This window comes from Perissodus microlepis, chromosome 13 (assembly GCF_051167445.1).
Source record: "Perissodus microlepis isolate ML-2025 ecotype Zambia chromosome 13, ASM5116744v1, whole genome shotgun sequence".
In the NCBI taxonomy this organism is placed as follows: Eukaryota; Metazoa; Chordata; class Actinopteri; order Cichliformes; family Cichlidae; genus Perissodus; species Perissodus microlepis.
Window position 1 is genome coordinate 11,286,857 of NC_140473.1, and position 16,631 is coordinate 11,303,487.

General features: G+C 44.3%; 1 protein-coding gene across 1 annotated transcript; it reads right to left on the reverse strand.

Annotated features, from left to right (window-relative positions):
- Positions 1-3,101: 3,101 nt before the first annotated feature.
- On the reverse strand, positions 3,102-15,344 carry LOC146374744 (kinesin-like protein KIF1B). The gene is made up of 9 exons (XM_084949221.1): positions 15,231-15,344; positions 14,975-15,128; positions 14,328-14,436; positions 14,143-14,209; positions 13,321-13,405; positions 6,514-6,628; positions 6,280-6,413; positions 6,139-6,194; positions 3,102-5,958 (listed from the first exon to the last, which is right to left on the reverse strand). The coding sequence occupies exons 1-6, from the start codon at positions 15,342-15,344 to the stop codon at positions 6,561-6,563; spliced, it is 597 nt and encodes a 198-aa protein (XP_084805347.1). The 3' UTR covers positions 3,102-5,958; positions 6,139-6,194; positions 6,280-6,413; positions 6,514-6,560.
- Positions 15,345-16,631: the final 1,287 nt, after the last annotated feature.

Consider the following 16,631-nt stretch of genomic DNA (forward strand, 5'->3'; position numbering starts at 1 on the left):
CATATGGAAAAGAAATAGTAAAAACTTATATGTGATTACTCATGAAAGTGGCCACTTTCATGAGTAAATCATATAAGGCTTACATGATTTACTCATGAAAGTGGCCACTTTCTCATTACTTTCATATATTGTTTTAGTAAGTATCCAAAACATACAAGTTTCATTATATAATTTTTCAAGGGATCTTATATCTGTTTTCACTCTTATCTGCTTTTCATACAAGTTTCACACAAGACAGATACAAACTTTATAAGATTTATATATATCTTTTCCATATGGGACTGAACACAGGAGGGATTATTGCTGAAAATGGGTCTCTGAACACCTCTGTAGATATTCTATTAAAAATCATTGATGATTTGTGGTCAGTGTTAATATTAAGCATTTATATGATTATTTTGATAAATTGCTGTGATTCAATCTGAAACCAAATTTGAGTCTATTCTGAAAACAAGACATTTCTAATTCACCTCAGACTTTTGAGCTGTAGTCTACATTGTAATGATAGTGTATGGTTATTGATTAGAGCAGATGATATGAGACTATCAGGAGAGACTGTTAAAAAGCTATGAGCTGTCTTGATGCAGAGAAAGTGGAGTTTGTCATCCTGGAGCTGCTGCCAAGATGAATGATGCTCTGCCTCTGTGCTCAAGTTCAGACATAGGCTTTAAGCAACCATGAGCCACTGATAAGCGTGATAGATTAATAAGCATGTATAAAGTGGACTTGTTAAACAGCTCTGATAGGAGAAAGTCAATGAGCACGCAATAAAGTGGACTTGTTAGGGACAGTTTACCATCAGCCTTGATAAAGTTGAACTTATTTTGTATTGAAAGACAGACTTTAAAGAAGATTCTTATTTGAAACTGGTGATAAAATCCAGGTCAGATACAGTTACATACAAGCATACAGTACACACTACTGCTCAAAGGTCAGAGGTCAGTTAGAAAAGTCCCTGCTTTTAATAGAAAATTGGCTTTAACGTAAAATCACATGAAGGTTATCAGTAATGTTTCACAGCTTTAATCAAATCCTTCATCATCCATAATTGTGATGGAAAAATGTCTGCAAGCGTGCAGGAGCCCATTTATAGAGACAATCAGTCCTGTGTTATAATGTTCATTGAAGTTTATCAGGTCAGACGACCAACAGATGATAAGAAATATAATCTTACTAATTATTAGAGTTGAAAAGTACTTTGCTAAGCAAAATTCAATGAGGTTAGGCTTGAGCTTGAGACGTTAACATAAAAGGTTCAGTTGGTGATGCATGAAAGAAAATAATTTTCTTCTAAAAGTCTATTGGAGAATTCTGATTGTAAGAAATGAAAAATATTCAAAGACTGAAACTGTTTCACACAGTAGAAATTTTTATTCATCGTTTATATTGTTTTTTTTTCTGATTTTAGTGTTTATTTGTGAGTGTAGTTTTTATTTGCATGATTTTATTCTGTTTGTATCACATTGTTTCAGTGTGTTATTTTACATTCTTTTAATCCACTGTGGATTGGCTGGCAATGGGACAAATTAGCTGATAGTGATCACATGTTGAGGCATGGGTGTGTCCAGAGGTGTCCTTTCAGCTGTTTAAAGGTCGTATTAAAAGGAAGCAAGCTGAGCACTGGAAGGAGAGAGGCCCTAGATTGGAAGAGGAACGCATGAAGGCCAGGTGGAAAAGAGGGAGCCGCTGCGTGATCATGGGGGGTGCGACGCCTCGTCTGGAGACCGGTCAGCGTGATGTGGTGACCCAGTCCCGACAGCAGGAACGGCGACAGTAGGAGACAATGTGTGTGAGTGACATCAGGGCAGATGTATACCACTGCCTGCATTTGTGAGTAGTGTCTCACTGTTTTTCACTGGGTGCAGCCGTGTTGGGAGAGGGTCGCCATGGCTATAAGCCAGGGCAGCTTCCGGGATGATGGTTCTGGCTCCTATTTGTTTTTACTTACAGGTGATGACGTGAGGGGAGCCGCGGTGGTATCGAGCGACGGACTCCAATGCAGAATTCGAACTGGGCTGGGATGTGATGGACCCAGTGGACGGACGAGACTGGGACAGGAGGCTCCTCGTCTGCCTGACACAAGGCTGGCGTGGACCCCGCTCAGCAAGAGGAATTTCTGTCCAGCTCAAGAACACACAAGGAATATTCGTCCTGGGTTGTGGGACTGGGTGGGATTTCTGTGCATGAAGAGAATTGTATTTTGACCAGTTTTAGAATAATCTTATCCAGTCTCAGTGGGAATTTTAGCATATCGAGAAAATTTCATTGTATACTTTATTTCTTAGTATCTGGTTTGTTTTATTCCTGCTGTCCACCTCGTGGAATAAACATGAATGAAACAATACTTTCCTGTCAAAAACAATATTTTAGTCAGGGCTAGCGGAAAGTTTCATATATATCATGAACATCTTTCCTCTTTGTCTTCCTATAGTTTAGTTTCATTTTCTTACCCCAACCGGTGGAGGCAGATGGCCCCTCCCTGATTCTGGTTCTGCCGAAAATGGAGTTTTTCCTTCCCACTGTTGCCAAGTTCTTGCTCATAGGGGGTCATTTGATTGTTGGGGCTTTCTCTGTATTATTGCACAACCTTTATCTTACCATATATTTCAAGTTTATATGTTGTGAATTGGCTCGATTTAAATCAAACTGAACTCATTCAATTAAAACCAAATATAACTTGTAATCCAACCTATTCAAATGTAAAGTCATCTCACTCAATTTGGACTAGCACTGAAAAATACACTGACATCCTCTGTTTCCCAATTAGCAGATCAGAGGTTGATGTTTTATTCATGACTCAATACTTGAATGGTTTTATCCTGTTTATAAATAAACATTTAAAAAGGACGTTGCTTCATTGTCTGATTCATTCTTTGTCTGTGTCGGTCCTTAATACACATACATACATATACATACATAAACTTGAAATGAATTAATCCACCTGTTCACAGGAGATCACAGGAAGATGACACCAAACATCAGAAGATCTTATTGTGCGCTACAGTAAAAGGGTGGTTTCTTGGGGCTAAAAGCACATAATAAACTACAGCAGAAGCTCACATAAAGCAGGAAATAAGCAGGCAGCACTTGATCTGCTAATGCACGTTTCACACTTTTATTGTTGCCTCATTCACTAACAGTTCAATGGTGCAAGATTACCATACACAGAATTAGGATATCTGCATGACACATCTATGCTGTACAGCGAATGGATTATAATTATTACAAATACAGTAAACATATTTACATTTTAGTTCAAGCTCCATACAACATAGATATTTACAAAGTATGAAAATGAAACCGGTCTGACAAATAATAAACAGCGTTAATGACGTTTTTTTTTTTTCTTTTCTTTTGGTGAACAAATCTGAAAGGGGGCGGGGTTAACTGATATTAATTGTCAGAGGGGGAAGGTGGAAAATATCATGGCTAGTTTTGTTTGAAAGGCATCAACAGAAAAACACACACAGAAAAAAGTGATGAGGTGAAGAAAGACACAATAAGTCTGCTGTCGTTTTAGATGTCACCAGCTACTTTGTATAGTCCTATATCTCTGATATTAGAAAAAATTAAAATGAGTTCAAATACACCTTTATTTTGATAGAGTTCAGATGGATGCCTCGCATGACTAATGAGTAGATCTCCAAAAAAAATAACAGACTTCTGATTCACTCAACCCGCTTTCTAATAAAGAGGAAGCACTAATGTAACTCACCTCCTCAGTCGAGGTGCAGGGGTTACATGTTAGGTCTCCTTTTCCTTCCCCCCCCTCTCTTACATTCAAACCCTCTCTTAGTTCACACTAGAACAGGCCGCCACACCATCATTTGGTTTAATATGAGTGGAACAACTAAACCGCACAGACTTTAAATGATCAGTTAGTTGAACCTTTTATTAATATGTGCAAAGATCTGCAAACTAATATTTAAACATTGCAAACAATAAATACACAATCCAAAATAAAAACACCTCTGCAAATGAAGTGGAAACGTTTGCTCTGGCAGCGCTTCGCATCAACATGTATATGAGGTACATTGCACTTTTGAGACTTGATCTGTGCATAGGTGCATCTTTGATGTGCAGCTCAGAGATCCACAATCCAGCACGTTTCTGTTTCTCTGACCGTCAGGTTGGCTGACCCGAGGTCACGTCAGAGCTTTATTTTTCATCTATATGTAACAGACAGTTGGTACCTCTCCTTCCACGCATTTCATACGACACAGCAGGCAGACTGCTGGTTGGTTGACCAGAGTTTTTCAATACCTTTCTGCATTAACACATCTCGAGAGGCGTAGGCGCCAAAAAGTGAATCCGAAGCCGAATGTAGCAGCTGCAGCACGGCACACAGAGCAAATATTTTCATGGGGTAGTATCAGAAATAAGACCTTTGAATATGTAGTCCCTTTAACTTCTTTCCTTCTATTAAACCATTCATTCATTCTTTTTCCTTACGTCCTTCTAACCTTTTCACTGTGTTTTCTTTGCGTCTTTACAACAAGAGTGTAAAGTTAATAGCATTAAATGTCAAGGCTTTCTGATTCTCAGTGAGATAGAGCGAGCTAGAGGAGCAGAGAGGGATGTGTTAAATGAGGGTTAACTACCACACTCATCCCAGAACAGACTGCATGTACAAATCAAGTTCTCTCCTTAGTTCGTTTTCATCCTCCTAGTCCTCCTCCTCATCTCCTTGTAACCCTGTTAGTGAGTCAGTATTTTACTGACTCACTAACTGACACTGGCACTATCGGGGGTTTAGAGGCGGCGTATGTACACAGATTGAGGAGGATCTAAGTATGACGTGGATGACAGAGGAAATCGGGCGAGGCTCTCCTGTCAAAGTTCATTCCCACTTTGAGTTTTTGTTTCAGAGACGGTTCAGCCTGATGCAAATTCACTGCGAGAAGAAAAATACCCTATAAATCTATTAGCAGCTATAGTTTAGGTAGCAGAGCGTAAACTAACACGTCACTTGGAGATATCTGTAGATTTTTTCGTCATGATTTCAAATGTAAGCTGGCTGATTTGGTTCATTTTTGTTTTTTGTTCTAAACTGAGCAAACCTGGTCTTCTCCTGAGGACTGCTGCAGGTGTCACGCGAGCATGTTAATTTAATAAAAAACCAACAGAAAAAAAACCCAAAATAGAATGAAACTCATTTCAGGAGACAAATAAAACCGATAGAGACATTTTCTTTTGTACAGATGATTGGCAAACGGAAAGTTTCTAAAGAGTTGTGCACACACAAGTAGACAACTACAACATGCTACTTAGTTAGGGGAGTTTGGGAATGACAACCAAGCGGAACAAAATTAGACCCAAACATTGTCATCGAAACGAAAACACAAAAAGCTGAGGGGAGGGAATAGAGAGGAGGAAAGCTGAGCTGGCAGCGGGGTTGCTGGAGGGAAGCGGGGAGGCAAAAGTTCTGTGGAACTTAAAGGTTTGAGTCGCATGAAAAGAGACTTAAGCCACAAGTCTACTTACAAGAGAAAACCATCAAGAATCACAATGATGAATAAGTTTTAACACTTGGTATTTTCTGTATTTTCAAAGGCTTTTCAGAAAGGATGGAAGCGGTGGTTTTCCCGCGTACCGCTCCGCCCGATCAGTTCTTCGTCAGGCCGCCGCGCCGCCTCGCCAGCTTAGATCTGCAGGGAGAGTTTTACGTCTATCCTGCCTCCGACGTTTTTCTCACCTTGGTGGCCAGCTCCTTCTCACGATCCACCAGCTCTCCATGTCAGCGGAATCGTAGCCGCTGCTCTCGCTCGGCCTGATGGCGCTTTCAAAGGTGGTGCTTGAGATCTGCAAGGAGATGGAGGTGGACGTGGACAGAGTGCCCCAGCTCACGCTGGGGGACAGAGACTCGCTCAGGGACTTGGTGGTGGGAGCTGTTCCCACGGGAGCCGCCTCTCCCAGCTTCTCTCTCAGCGCCAGAAGGTGACGGGTCTTTTCATCCACCTGGACGAAAGATGGGGACGAATGTGAGGTGGGGAGAAGAGGGGAGGGTTAGTCATGTAAAGTCTGTACTCTAAAAAACCCTTTTTAGAATAGCACTTTGGTCTTTGAGTTGAAAAGTCTTTTTTCCCTCTACGACATTAAACAGAGATTCATTTCTTTATAAATCTTTTAAGGCCCCACCTCCTGCAGCTGCTCCATCTTCTCTAGCTCCCACTGGTGCTCTAGGATGAGGCTATCTAAGGAAAGAAGGAAACTTTGTAACAGGGCAGATATCTTTGATTGTGAAACAGAGATGGCCACAGTGCAGCAGCCCAGATTTACCAGTCAGGAGTTTTGGAGTATTCAGTCCCAAAGAGGTTCTTGAGAGAACGGGGTGGGGACAACTTGGCGTCTCGGGAGTAAAAGACCATGCAGATGTCTTTGGTGATAATGGCAGGCTGGATGCAATGGTCCAGCTGTAAAGAGGAGATAAAGGGTGTGTGTTAGACACGATGACATCAAGAGACTTAAAAACACGTAAAAAAACAGGTACAACACGGCAGAGCAGCGGCTGACCTCCAGATACGCAGATAAGGTCATGTAGATCTTCTCTCCATAGGGAGTTACGCAGTTGAGCAGGAGGGAGTTGTGCAGGGAGCTGTCCCACACTGCCTCAAAGCGATAGAAAGTGCTGAAAAAGACAGAAAGAGGAAAAGTTAGCTTGACAGCATTATTTTTTATGAAGTCCTACTTGGTGCTAACATTACAGGGTCTCTGTTTACAGCAGTGTGTCTTGTTGTTAAAAAAAGTGAGTGACGTGAGCACAGTTCTGACATATCAAGAAGTGAACGCAGTGACTGAAGCGGTGTTCACATTCATCCTTTAATCATGACAAAACGTGAGGAATTGCACTGAGGTTAGACCTTGACAACAGACAAATCAGGAGCCACAGAGTGTCAAGTGTCAGCCGACACCAATCGGGACAATGATAAGAAAGAAATTCATTTACAGACACGTGAAAAAGCAGTTTAAGGATCTGGATCTAGATTATTACACCACATCATCATTATACCTGTGATTCAGCAGCTGATGGAACCAACTTTAGCAGCAAAAACTTGAGGTAATCATTTTTTATTAGTGTTTCACAGCAGTGTGGACGGATTTCTGGCCCATTTGTCTTTACAATGTTTCTTCGGTTCATTAAAGTTTGCAGATATTTATTCATTCACAGCTTTCTTAACGTTCAATCATGTTGAAGTCTCAACTTTGAGCCACTGCAGCACCACTCTGTTGTTGCTTTGCTGCTGCGCTCTGGAGTCACTGACCCAACGATGATCTCTTTGACTCTAGAGTACTTCATGGCTCACTCAGTGACCTGGACACTTTGCAGGTTCTTTGGCAGCAAAAAAGCTCAAATAATCATCACCCGAGCAAAACCGTTGGTATGACCTGTTTGTCTGATATGCCGTGTTTGGTTTTCACCAATGTTGAAGCTGTGCATTAGGGCTTAGGTTTTCAACTTTGCAAACCTAACCCATGCTGCCATGTTGTATTTAGAGGGAAAATGGTTTCTCCTGGAAGCCTTTCCAAACAGGCCATATTTGTTGAGTCTTTTTCTAATTGCACTGCCATGAACTCCAACATTTAGCATGCTAACTGTGGCCTGTAGAGCCTCAGATGTGTGGGGTGAATTTTCTGGGACGTCCACTCCTGGTAAGATTGGAAACAGTCTTTGAATTTTTTAACTTGTGTAGCCAGATGGGCTACTCGCCTTTTTTTTTTTCTCTCTCTCTCTCCTGCGCTCGTTCTCTTCGCTGCACAACTAGGTTAATTGGGAACCCACCTGCATATTGATTGCAGGATGGCGTTAGCCCTTATAAAGCTAAGCCGATGTTTTTGTTGGATCATTCCTCCCGTGCATTCAGCGCAAAGCAGCAGTAAATGCTGGCACATTGCGACGGACTGATCAGCAAGAGCAGATCATATGACAGCTACAGGTATGCTCTCGCTTAACCTTAGATTCCCTCCGAGTACTGGAATTTGTGTTAATATAGTTTTTGCGGCCTCCTTTTATTCCTTTTATTCCTTTTATCCATTTTTCTTAAATATATTTCCTGGGGGTGAAATTCCCCTAGGTGGCGTTGTCATTTTATTATTTCTTTTTATCTAACCCCGCCGACCACTTGGTCACATACTTGGCGTTGGTCGACAGGATGCACATTTGAGGTAGACGTTTGGTCTTGTAAATTGTTTTATTTATTTTTTTTGCAAAGATCAGTTTACCTGTTTGAAGGCTCTATTTGTTTTAGAGTGTGATTATAGACAAGACAGCAGTATCCAGGTAGGAGGAAGAGTAATAGGATTTTAGCACCTTGCTGATTTAATTTTACTTTTTTTTGGTCAAAATTTATTATGGAGGAAGAATTGCAGCAACTTAGAGACTTGGTAGCGCAGTTAAAGGCAGATAATGAGCAATTGCGCCGGGATGGGGGCGCTGTGCTCGAGTCTGGTGGTGGTGCCGCGTCATCCTCCTTCGCACCAGCTGGTTGCATACCAAATGTTGGTAGCCAGGCCGCCGTTACAGAGCGTTTGGTGGTGGTGCCTAGGGACCGTAAATGTCCCATGTTCAATGGCAGAACGGGCATCAATATAGCTGAATGGGTCGAAGAGGTTCAAGCATGCATGCGTGCCCGGCACCTGTCTGTTGCTGATCAAGCTTTCTTTATTTTTGACCATTTAGAGGGAGAAGCAAGGGAGGAGATCAAATTTCGCCCTAATTTAGAGCGAGGGGATCCTGCTCGGGTGTTGACCATTTTAAAGGAACTGTATGGTAATGCGCAGTCCTATGTCACTCTGCAGCAGGCTTTCTTTTTGAGGAGACAGCGGGAGGGAGAGACTTTGCAGGAGTTTTCCTTAGCGCTAATGGCTCTGATGGAGCAAGTAAAACAAAGTGCACCTGATGGTATGCGTAACGCAGAGGTGTTGCTCCGAGACCAGTTTGTAGAACATGTTGTTGACAGTGCTCTCCGCAGAGAGCTTAAACAATACGTTCGCCGTATGCCTACTGCCACCTTGTTAGAGGTGCGCGGGGAAGCAATTAGATGGGAAAGAGAAGGGTTTTCAGGCGGTGTTCGCGACCGTGGCTATTCTCACCCATCGGCATATGGTTTCCAGTGTGGAGTGCACACTAGCCCTAGGTTCGCTCCTGTTGGTACACCCGAGTCCGAGTGGCGTGAGCTAAAGGAACTCCTAAAGCGCCAACAAGAGCAGTTAAATCAGCTCACTGAGACAGTGGTTTCTTTACAGAACCCCCGAAGAAGTGTTCGGCCTTCACGGGCTGGCTCGGTGATTTGTTGCCGGTGTCAGCAGCCAGGACACTTTGCTAGGGAGTGCACTGGGGAGCGGGCTTTATGCCGCACCAGAGCAGGTTCTGATTCAGGCCCTCCCTATACCGCAGTTGGCAATCATCTTCCCGCTACCCAGTCGGAAAACTAAAGCCCTCTGAGCTGCAGAGTCACAGTTCAGGTGGGGAGTTCACTGGCTCACAGAAGGATAGGATTGGCAGGTTAATTTCATCGTGTCCAAAGATGGATGTGCTGATTAGTGGGGTAACTGTCCCTTGTTTGGTGGATACTGGGTCCATGGTTTCCACCATCACAGAAAGTTTCTTTTTGGCACATTTTGCCCCTTGGGGACAAGAACGCCTTCAGTCATGCCATTGGTTACAGCTTCGGGCTGCCAATGGGCTTGCCATCCCTTACATTGGCTATTTGGAGCTCAGTGTACTCCTGTGTGGCAAGGAAATGCCCTCTTGTGGGATCCTTATAGTGAAGGACCCTCCTGGGGCTACGCCCTCTGTCCCTGGCATCTTAGGAATGAATGTAATCCGCCGCTGTTATCAAGAACTGTTTGGGGCTTTCGGTGGCTCCTTGTTTAATTCTCCTTCTGTGTCACAGGCACCGAGACCAGTTTTGGAGGCCTTACATCAGTGTCACCAGTCTGCAGCCCAAGCCCCAGAAGACCCGGTCGGTACCGTTAAGGTACAGGGCCCGCAGGCTGTGCGGATACCTGGTGGCGTCATGCAGCTGGTGGCTACCACCTGTTTTCAGCAGTTGTCAGGTCAGGCTGTGCTTTTTGAGCCTTCTGAGTCCGGGTTGCCAGTTGGGTTGCTGGCCTCTCCATGTTTGGTCCAGGTGGATAAGGGCGTTGCCTACATCCCAGTCACCAATGTGGGGACAGCTGAAGCTGTTCTCCACCCGCGGACCCGTTTGGGAGTGATAAGCAAAGCTACTGTTGTTAGCCTCCCTGCTGGTGTTAGCGAGGAACACTCTTTTCCCGTTGCCGTTTCCTCCCATACAACCAGCAGCCCTGCTCAAGAGATGGTGGATACGATTGACCTGTCTGCTCTCGCTGAGTCAGAGCAACATGAGGTACGGTTACTTTTGCAGAAGTACCGCTCTGTTTTCTCCACTTATGAGGGAGACTTGGGCTGCACAAACCTCATTTCGCACGACATACCGCTGCTCGATGACGCACCTGTCCGGCAGAGGTACAGGCGAATTCCTCCTTCTGATTATGAGGCTGTCAGGGCCCATATCAACCAGCTACTGGAGGCCCAGGTAATTAGGGAGAGTAGCAGTCCTTATGCCTCTCCCATCGTGTTGGTCCGCAAGAAGGATGGAAGCCTCCGAGTTTGGTGATGCAACAGCTATGCGAGTTGTATCGGGTAGCCAAGTCCCGTACAACCCCTTACCACCCAGCGGGTAATGGGCAGTGCGAACGGTTTAACAGAACCCTCCATAACCTCCTCCGGACCCTGCCATCATCTCGGAAACGTGACTGGGCTGCATGCTTACCGCATGTGCTCTTTTGCTATAATAGCACACCGCATCAGGGCACTGGAGAGTCACCGTTTTTCTTGATGTTTGGCAGGGATCCTAGGCTGCCTATTGATTTCCTTCTAGGCCGCGTTCAGGACCCAGTGCCTGGAGAGGTACAGGACTGGGTGGCCGAGCACCAAGCCAGGTTAATGGTGGCTTTTGAGGGAGCTCGGGCACGGTTGTCGCTGGCCGCTGACCGTCGCAAGGAGCGGTATGACCAGAGAGTCCACCCTGTTCCTTTAAAGGTCGGTCAGCTGGTGTATCTTCGAGATCACAGCGCCCGGGGCCGGCACAAGATCCAGGACCTTTGGAGCTCTGTGGTCTATCAGGTGTTGAGGGCACCCCAAGAGAACGGGGCTGTTTATACCATCGCCCCCGTGGGAGACTTGGAGAAGGTTCGACATGTCCATCGTGACATGTTGAAGGCACAGGTCAGCCTAGGGCCTCCTACACCTGGTCCACAGGTTCCACCCCCACCTGTGCCTGCTGACTCAGAGCAGACCTCTCTGAGTGACGACGAGTTGTGGCTCCTTGTCCCTGAGGTACCCTCACACCCTGTAGCACCTGTGGTGTCACTTCCCGATGCCTCTAGAGTTCCATCGGTGGAGCTCAGGTCTACTCCCAGTGTGATTGTAGCACCCTCGACCTCTGCTCCCCCAGGTTCTTCCTCAGGCTCTGTTGAACAGTCTGAGGTGAGTGGGCCACACTTGCGGAGAACAGCACGTTCGACAGCTGGTCAGCACTCAAATGTTCATCACTTGCCACGTCCTGTTGAATCTGCGCCAGTCGCTAATGCTCAGCTTGCCGTATTCAGGCCATGGTGTTAGGTTCCTTAAGTTGTCGGGGCGCCAATACAAAAAGGGGGGGTAGATGTAGCCAGATGGGCTACTCGCCTTTTTTTTTTCTCTCTCTCTCTCCTGCGCTCGTTCTCTTCGCTGCACAACTAGGTTAATTGGGAACCCACCTGCATATTGATTGCAGGATGGCGTTAGCCCTTATAAAGCTAAGCCGGGATTTTTGTTGGATCATTCCTCCCGTGCATTCAGAGCAAAGCAGCAGTAAATGCTGGCACATTGCGACGGACTGATCAGCAAGAGCAGATCATATGACAGCTACAGGTATGCTCTCGCTTAACCTTAGATTCCCTCCGAGTACTGGAATTTGTGTTAATATAGTTTTTGCGGCCTCCTTTTATTCCTTTTATCCATTTTTCTTAAATATATTTCCTGGGGGTGAAATTCCCCTAGGTGGCGTTGTCATTTTATTATTTCTTTTTATCTAACCCCGCCGACCACTTGGTCACACTTGCGAATAATCTTTCTTGCTGTAAAATGATGGACTTCAAAGCCTTCCCACATTCGTGGGTATCAACAACTGCTTCTCTAATCCTCACTATGTTACCACTTACCTGAATACGCCACACCAGCAAACTGACAGTAGTGGTTACACTTACTGATGATCTATTGCATTTGATTAGCACTTGGCTGATACTGACCCTCTTAACTAATTATGGAAATAGTCTTGGATGTACTTAGTTTTTTAAACACCACATCTGAATTTCGGCTCAGTGTTTGTTAAATAAATAATGACCTGGTATAATGTGTTATGTGTTGTTCATCTGAGGTTGCATTTACCTCATATTAAGACCTACTAAGGACCTGATTGTTTTTTTTAAATTATGTCCTGATACATAAAACCTGAGAGCTCACATAACTGCATATGCTCAGAATATACAGCACACATGGATACAAATGACTGCCTTGCAGCAGCAATCGTAAGACCATCACTATGAGCTCTATACAAGGTTGCACTGTTCCTGTTATTAACAGCAGGGGGCACTATCAGCCACAGACTGAGAGCCAGATATGCTCTGCTGGTGCCTCATTGGCCTCATTGTTACTGAGGTAAGACTTTATAGTGAGAAACAGCTGAGGGGGGAAACATTGATCTGGAAACATCTGAGTGTTACAAAGGATATACATAGCACTATGGTTCAGTGTCACACAATCACAAACAAATACAGAAAAGTACTAAAAAGGGTGTTGCCTCCAAAGATCGCTTTTACTGGTTTGGAGCTTAGGAGGCTTAATATCGACAGGCATGAATGAAGACAGATCAGAACAGCTGTTTTATCACAGCATCCAGTACCAACACAACCATCCACACTCAAGAGCCTGTTGGCTTCAGAGTCAGCAGCTGAATGTCTAAAATATGAAATGTAATTTTTTGGTCCATCAGCTACAGCTACAGCATGAACTGCTTAAAGTGAGAAGCAGCCTAAAGCCCGACAGATTCATCTTTCCAGACTGAAAATATCTCAGAGTGAACCGAGTGGTGCGTTTTCAGTGTGATCTCACAAAGTCAAATCCCTTTAATGATGTTCTGTCCTGTCTTCCTCTATCAAAAGCACACAAACACTATAAAACATTGTTTCTGTGCTTTGGGTTTGTTGTTTTCTACACAGAGGTATAGTACGACTAAACCCTAAAGGTAGGCTGCTCACCTACAACCAGCTCACGAATATCTTTCCAATGGAGCTCGCTGCCCTTCTCGTGGATGAGGGTCACTGTGATCCTCTGCTGGATCCCCTGCAGCAAACATAACAGGAGTTCAGGATCACAGTGAGCACAGCTAGAGCAACATTACGCTTTAAAAGAAGAGATTCAACTGTGTACAAAGGAAGCAGTTACCACTGTGTGAGTAATAAGAAAACAACATTGTTGGGTCTGTGTTTCCACAAGCCCCGCTAATTCTAGAGACTTATTCATCATGAAGAAAACAAGACAGTCGATCGATCAATCACTTGCACAAGGGAGGCCTGTGTCCACCACGAAAATGACCTCGACGACGACCTCCCTTGCTGCCCTTTTTATTGAGACACAGTTCACACAAAACACGTCAGAACAAAGCCACGCCCAGACAAGGCATTGTATGAATATGTGTGAACTTCTGTATTTAAGTAAGAATGTGTGTGTGTTTGTGTGTGTGTGTGTGTGTGTGTTCTCCTGCTGATCAAAGGGTCATATAGCATAAAAGCAGGAGGAACATCCTTGGTCATAAAGAGGGTAGTCTCCCCCACACCCTAGATGGTTCACCCTAGATAACACAGTGAAGCCATACAAAGGGGAGGAAGTTTACCAACATCAAACAGAGCTTCACAAGGATGTTCCTGTGATTAAAAACACTACTGCCCCCCATCCAGATTCTCGAGAATCTGGGGAGGGGAGGACAGAAAGAATTCCTTAAAACAATCTACAAATGGTAAACATAAAAATGACAAACATTTAACAATTCACTCTAACAAACATGTGCACCAATCCTGTACCTGGTGCAGCAGGTAGGTACCATGGCAGAGCAGGCCTCCACTGTGATCCACGATGGCTGGGATGTACCTGTGCATGGAGGGAGGAGGTGACACAACATCCCAAATGATAATATTCTTCGTGGAGATAATTTTTATGGTTCCTTTAAAGCTTGTGCGTGAATATAACACTCCAGGTGGATACTCACTCTCCAGTGGGCTCCAGCTCGCTGATCTCAAACCAGACCAGCAGGTCGTACTTGCTGACACACTGACCCAGGTTGGATTTGGTGATGGTGTTCAATTTGGAGGCTGCAACTGGCACACACACACACACACACACACACACACACACACACACAGAAGCTCAACGTTATCAAGCTGGAATTTGTCTGCATTTAAGAGAAGATGAATAAAAGTGAGGAGTATTTACTACATTCTTTGGGTGACTAAATGGAGGATGGATAGGTGACGTGAAAACACTACCAGTGGCAGCACCCTGCTGTCTCACACATCGGGATCACGGTCCTGTTGAAACGGGCTAATCGCTAAAGCTCACAGTTGCATTCGTCTATACTCAATATGATAGAGAGGAATGTTATTACACTTGAAAACTGCTCTATTCACGTCTTCTTTGGTGTGAATGATATGTCATTGACCCTGAAGTTGTCTCCTCAGGACAGTTTATAAGCAACGGATGGGAATAGGATAGTACTTCCTGGATGCTGTTGGAGGACTGTTGACATAATAAAAATACATTTTATTTATATATGCATATAAAATTAGCCAATGTGATTAGAATACAATCGTCTACACATTTCTAACAAAATCTGCTGCATTAAATATGAATTATCACTGCATGACTGGATCTGCTGTTTGACCCCCACCAACCTGTTCACGTCCTGGCCATGGAGGTGCAGCGAGTGCTGCTGGTAGTGGCCGAACACTTCAAACACGACGGGCTTGCTCTTGATGTGCTCAATAAAAGACTTTGTAACTTTGACAGAAATCTGTTCCAACAGATAAAAAAAAAGGGTTTGACAAACTGAGTTGGAATAAAATCGTTGAAGCACAGTTAGTGTGTGTAGGTGCAGATGTGTGTGTGCACCCACATTCTGGACGTGGTAAAAGCCCGGAGGAGCTCCTTTGCCAGTGTTTTTCAGAGGCTTGGTGGAAAAAGCCTCATTGTGACGGTGCAAGAAACTGAGGGGTTCATTCTGGTTCATCACATTGGTGATCACAGCACCACAGGGAACTGTGCTGTCCCCTCTTCTCTTCACCCTGTACACCTCTGACGTCTGCTACAACTCTGAATCTCAGACGTTTGTGGACGACACAGCCATCATGGGGTGTATCTAGGATGACCAGGAAGAGGAGTACAGGAGTCTGGTGAGAAACGTCATTACATGAAGTCACACAAACCACCTGCAACTCAACACTTCAAAGACCAAGCAACTGGTTGTGGACTTCGGGAGGTCCAGACCGGGTCCACTGACAGTTCAGATAGAGAGAGAGGAGGTGGAGGTGGTCAACAAGTACAAGTACCTCGGGCTGTGGGTGGACAACAAACTGGACTGGTCATGCAACACACAGCACCTGTATAAAAAAGGCCAAAGCAGACTGTACTTCCTCAGCAGACTGAGGTCTTTCAACATCTGCAGGAAGCTCCTGAGGTTGCCGGAGGACTATTCTATGCTGTGGTGTGCTGGGGAAGCAGCACTGTGGTTGGCATGAAGCTGGACACTCTGGTGACAGTGGCAGAGAAGAGGACATTAAAGAAAATGCGGGACATTATGGACAATGCTGGGAATCCTCTGCATATGTTCATAAACAACCAAAGGAGTCTGCTCAGCGACAGGTTGGTCTAGGACCAACAGACTTAAAAACTCCTTTGTCCCACACGCCATCAAACTGGTTAATTCCTCGCTGGAGGGGAGAGGGAGGGGAAACAGGAGGACAAAGGAGGGCAGGAACAACTAAGCTGTAGTGTTGTCTCACTGTGCAACAGACTTTAGCTGTCTTCATCTCATTAATGAGTACATTTCACTATTATTCCTATTATATATTCTGTATTTATAAATGTGTATATGTGCTATATTTTTCTGCTTATGCTCATACTCTCATTCCCCTTTACTTGATATTCTAACTCTGTAATATGCAACTTCTGTCAGTGTTCTGATACTGGAAACTGAATTTCCCGGAGGAACCACCCGAGGGATTAATAACGTTCTATCTAATCTACATCGACAACAGAAAAAGAAAATCTGCTGCTTGCAACAGCATTGTGTTAGAAGCATTTTTACTGGAGTGAATGCATTTAACTGTACTTGCATCATCTGTTAAAAGTACTTATATATTGCAATAAGACTGCAAAAAGCAAAGGGGACTGAATTCTATAGTATGTGGTATGTGTATAAGGTGACACATGTATGCAGTTTCCTGCCATTAGTGTAATGTAAACTTGGAATCATCACATATCTACAGGTATTTGTACTGAATGAAATGAGCTGTGG

Excerpts from the sequence above, each read along its gene's own strand:
- LOC146374744 (XM_084949221.1), bottom strand. The coding sequence starts at position 15,344 with ATGAACCAGAATGAACCCCTCAGTTTCTTGCACCGTCACAATGAGGCT. Across the intron at positions 14,210-14,327 it reads GAGCTGGAGCCCACTGGAGA|GTACATCCCAGCCATCGTGG; the intron begins GTGAGTATCCAC and ends CTCCATGCACAG. Across the intron at positions 13,406-14,142 it reads GTACCTACCTGCTGCACCAG|GGGATCCAGCAGAGGATCAC; the intron begins GTACAGGATTGG and ends TGTTTGCTGCAG.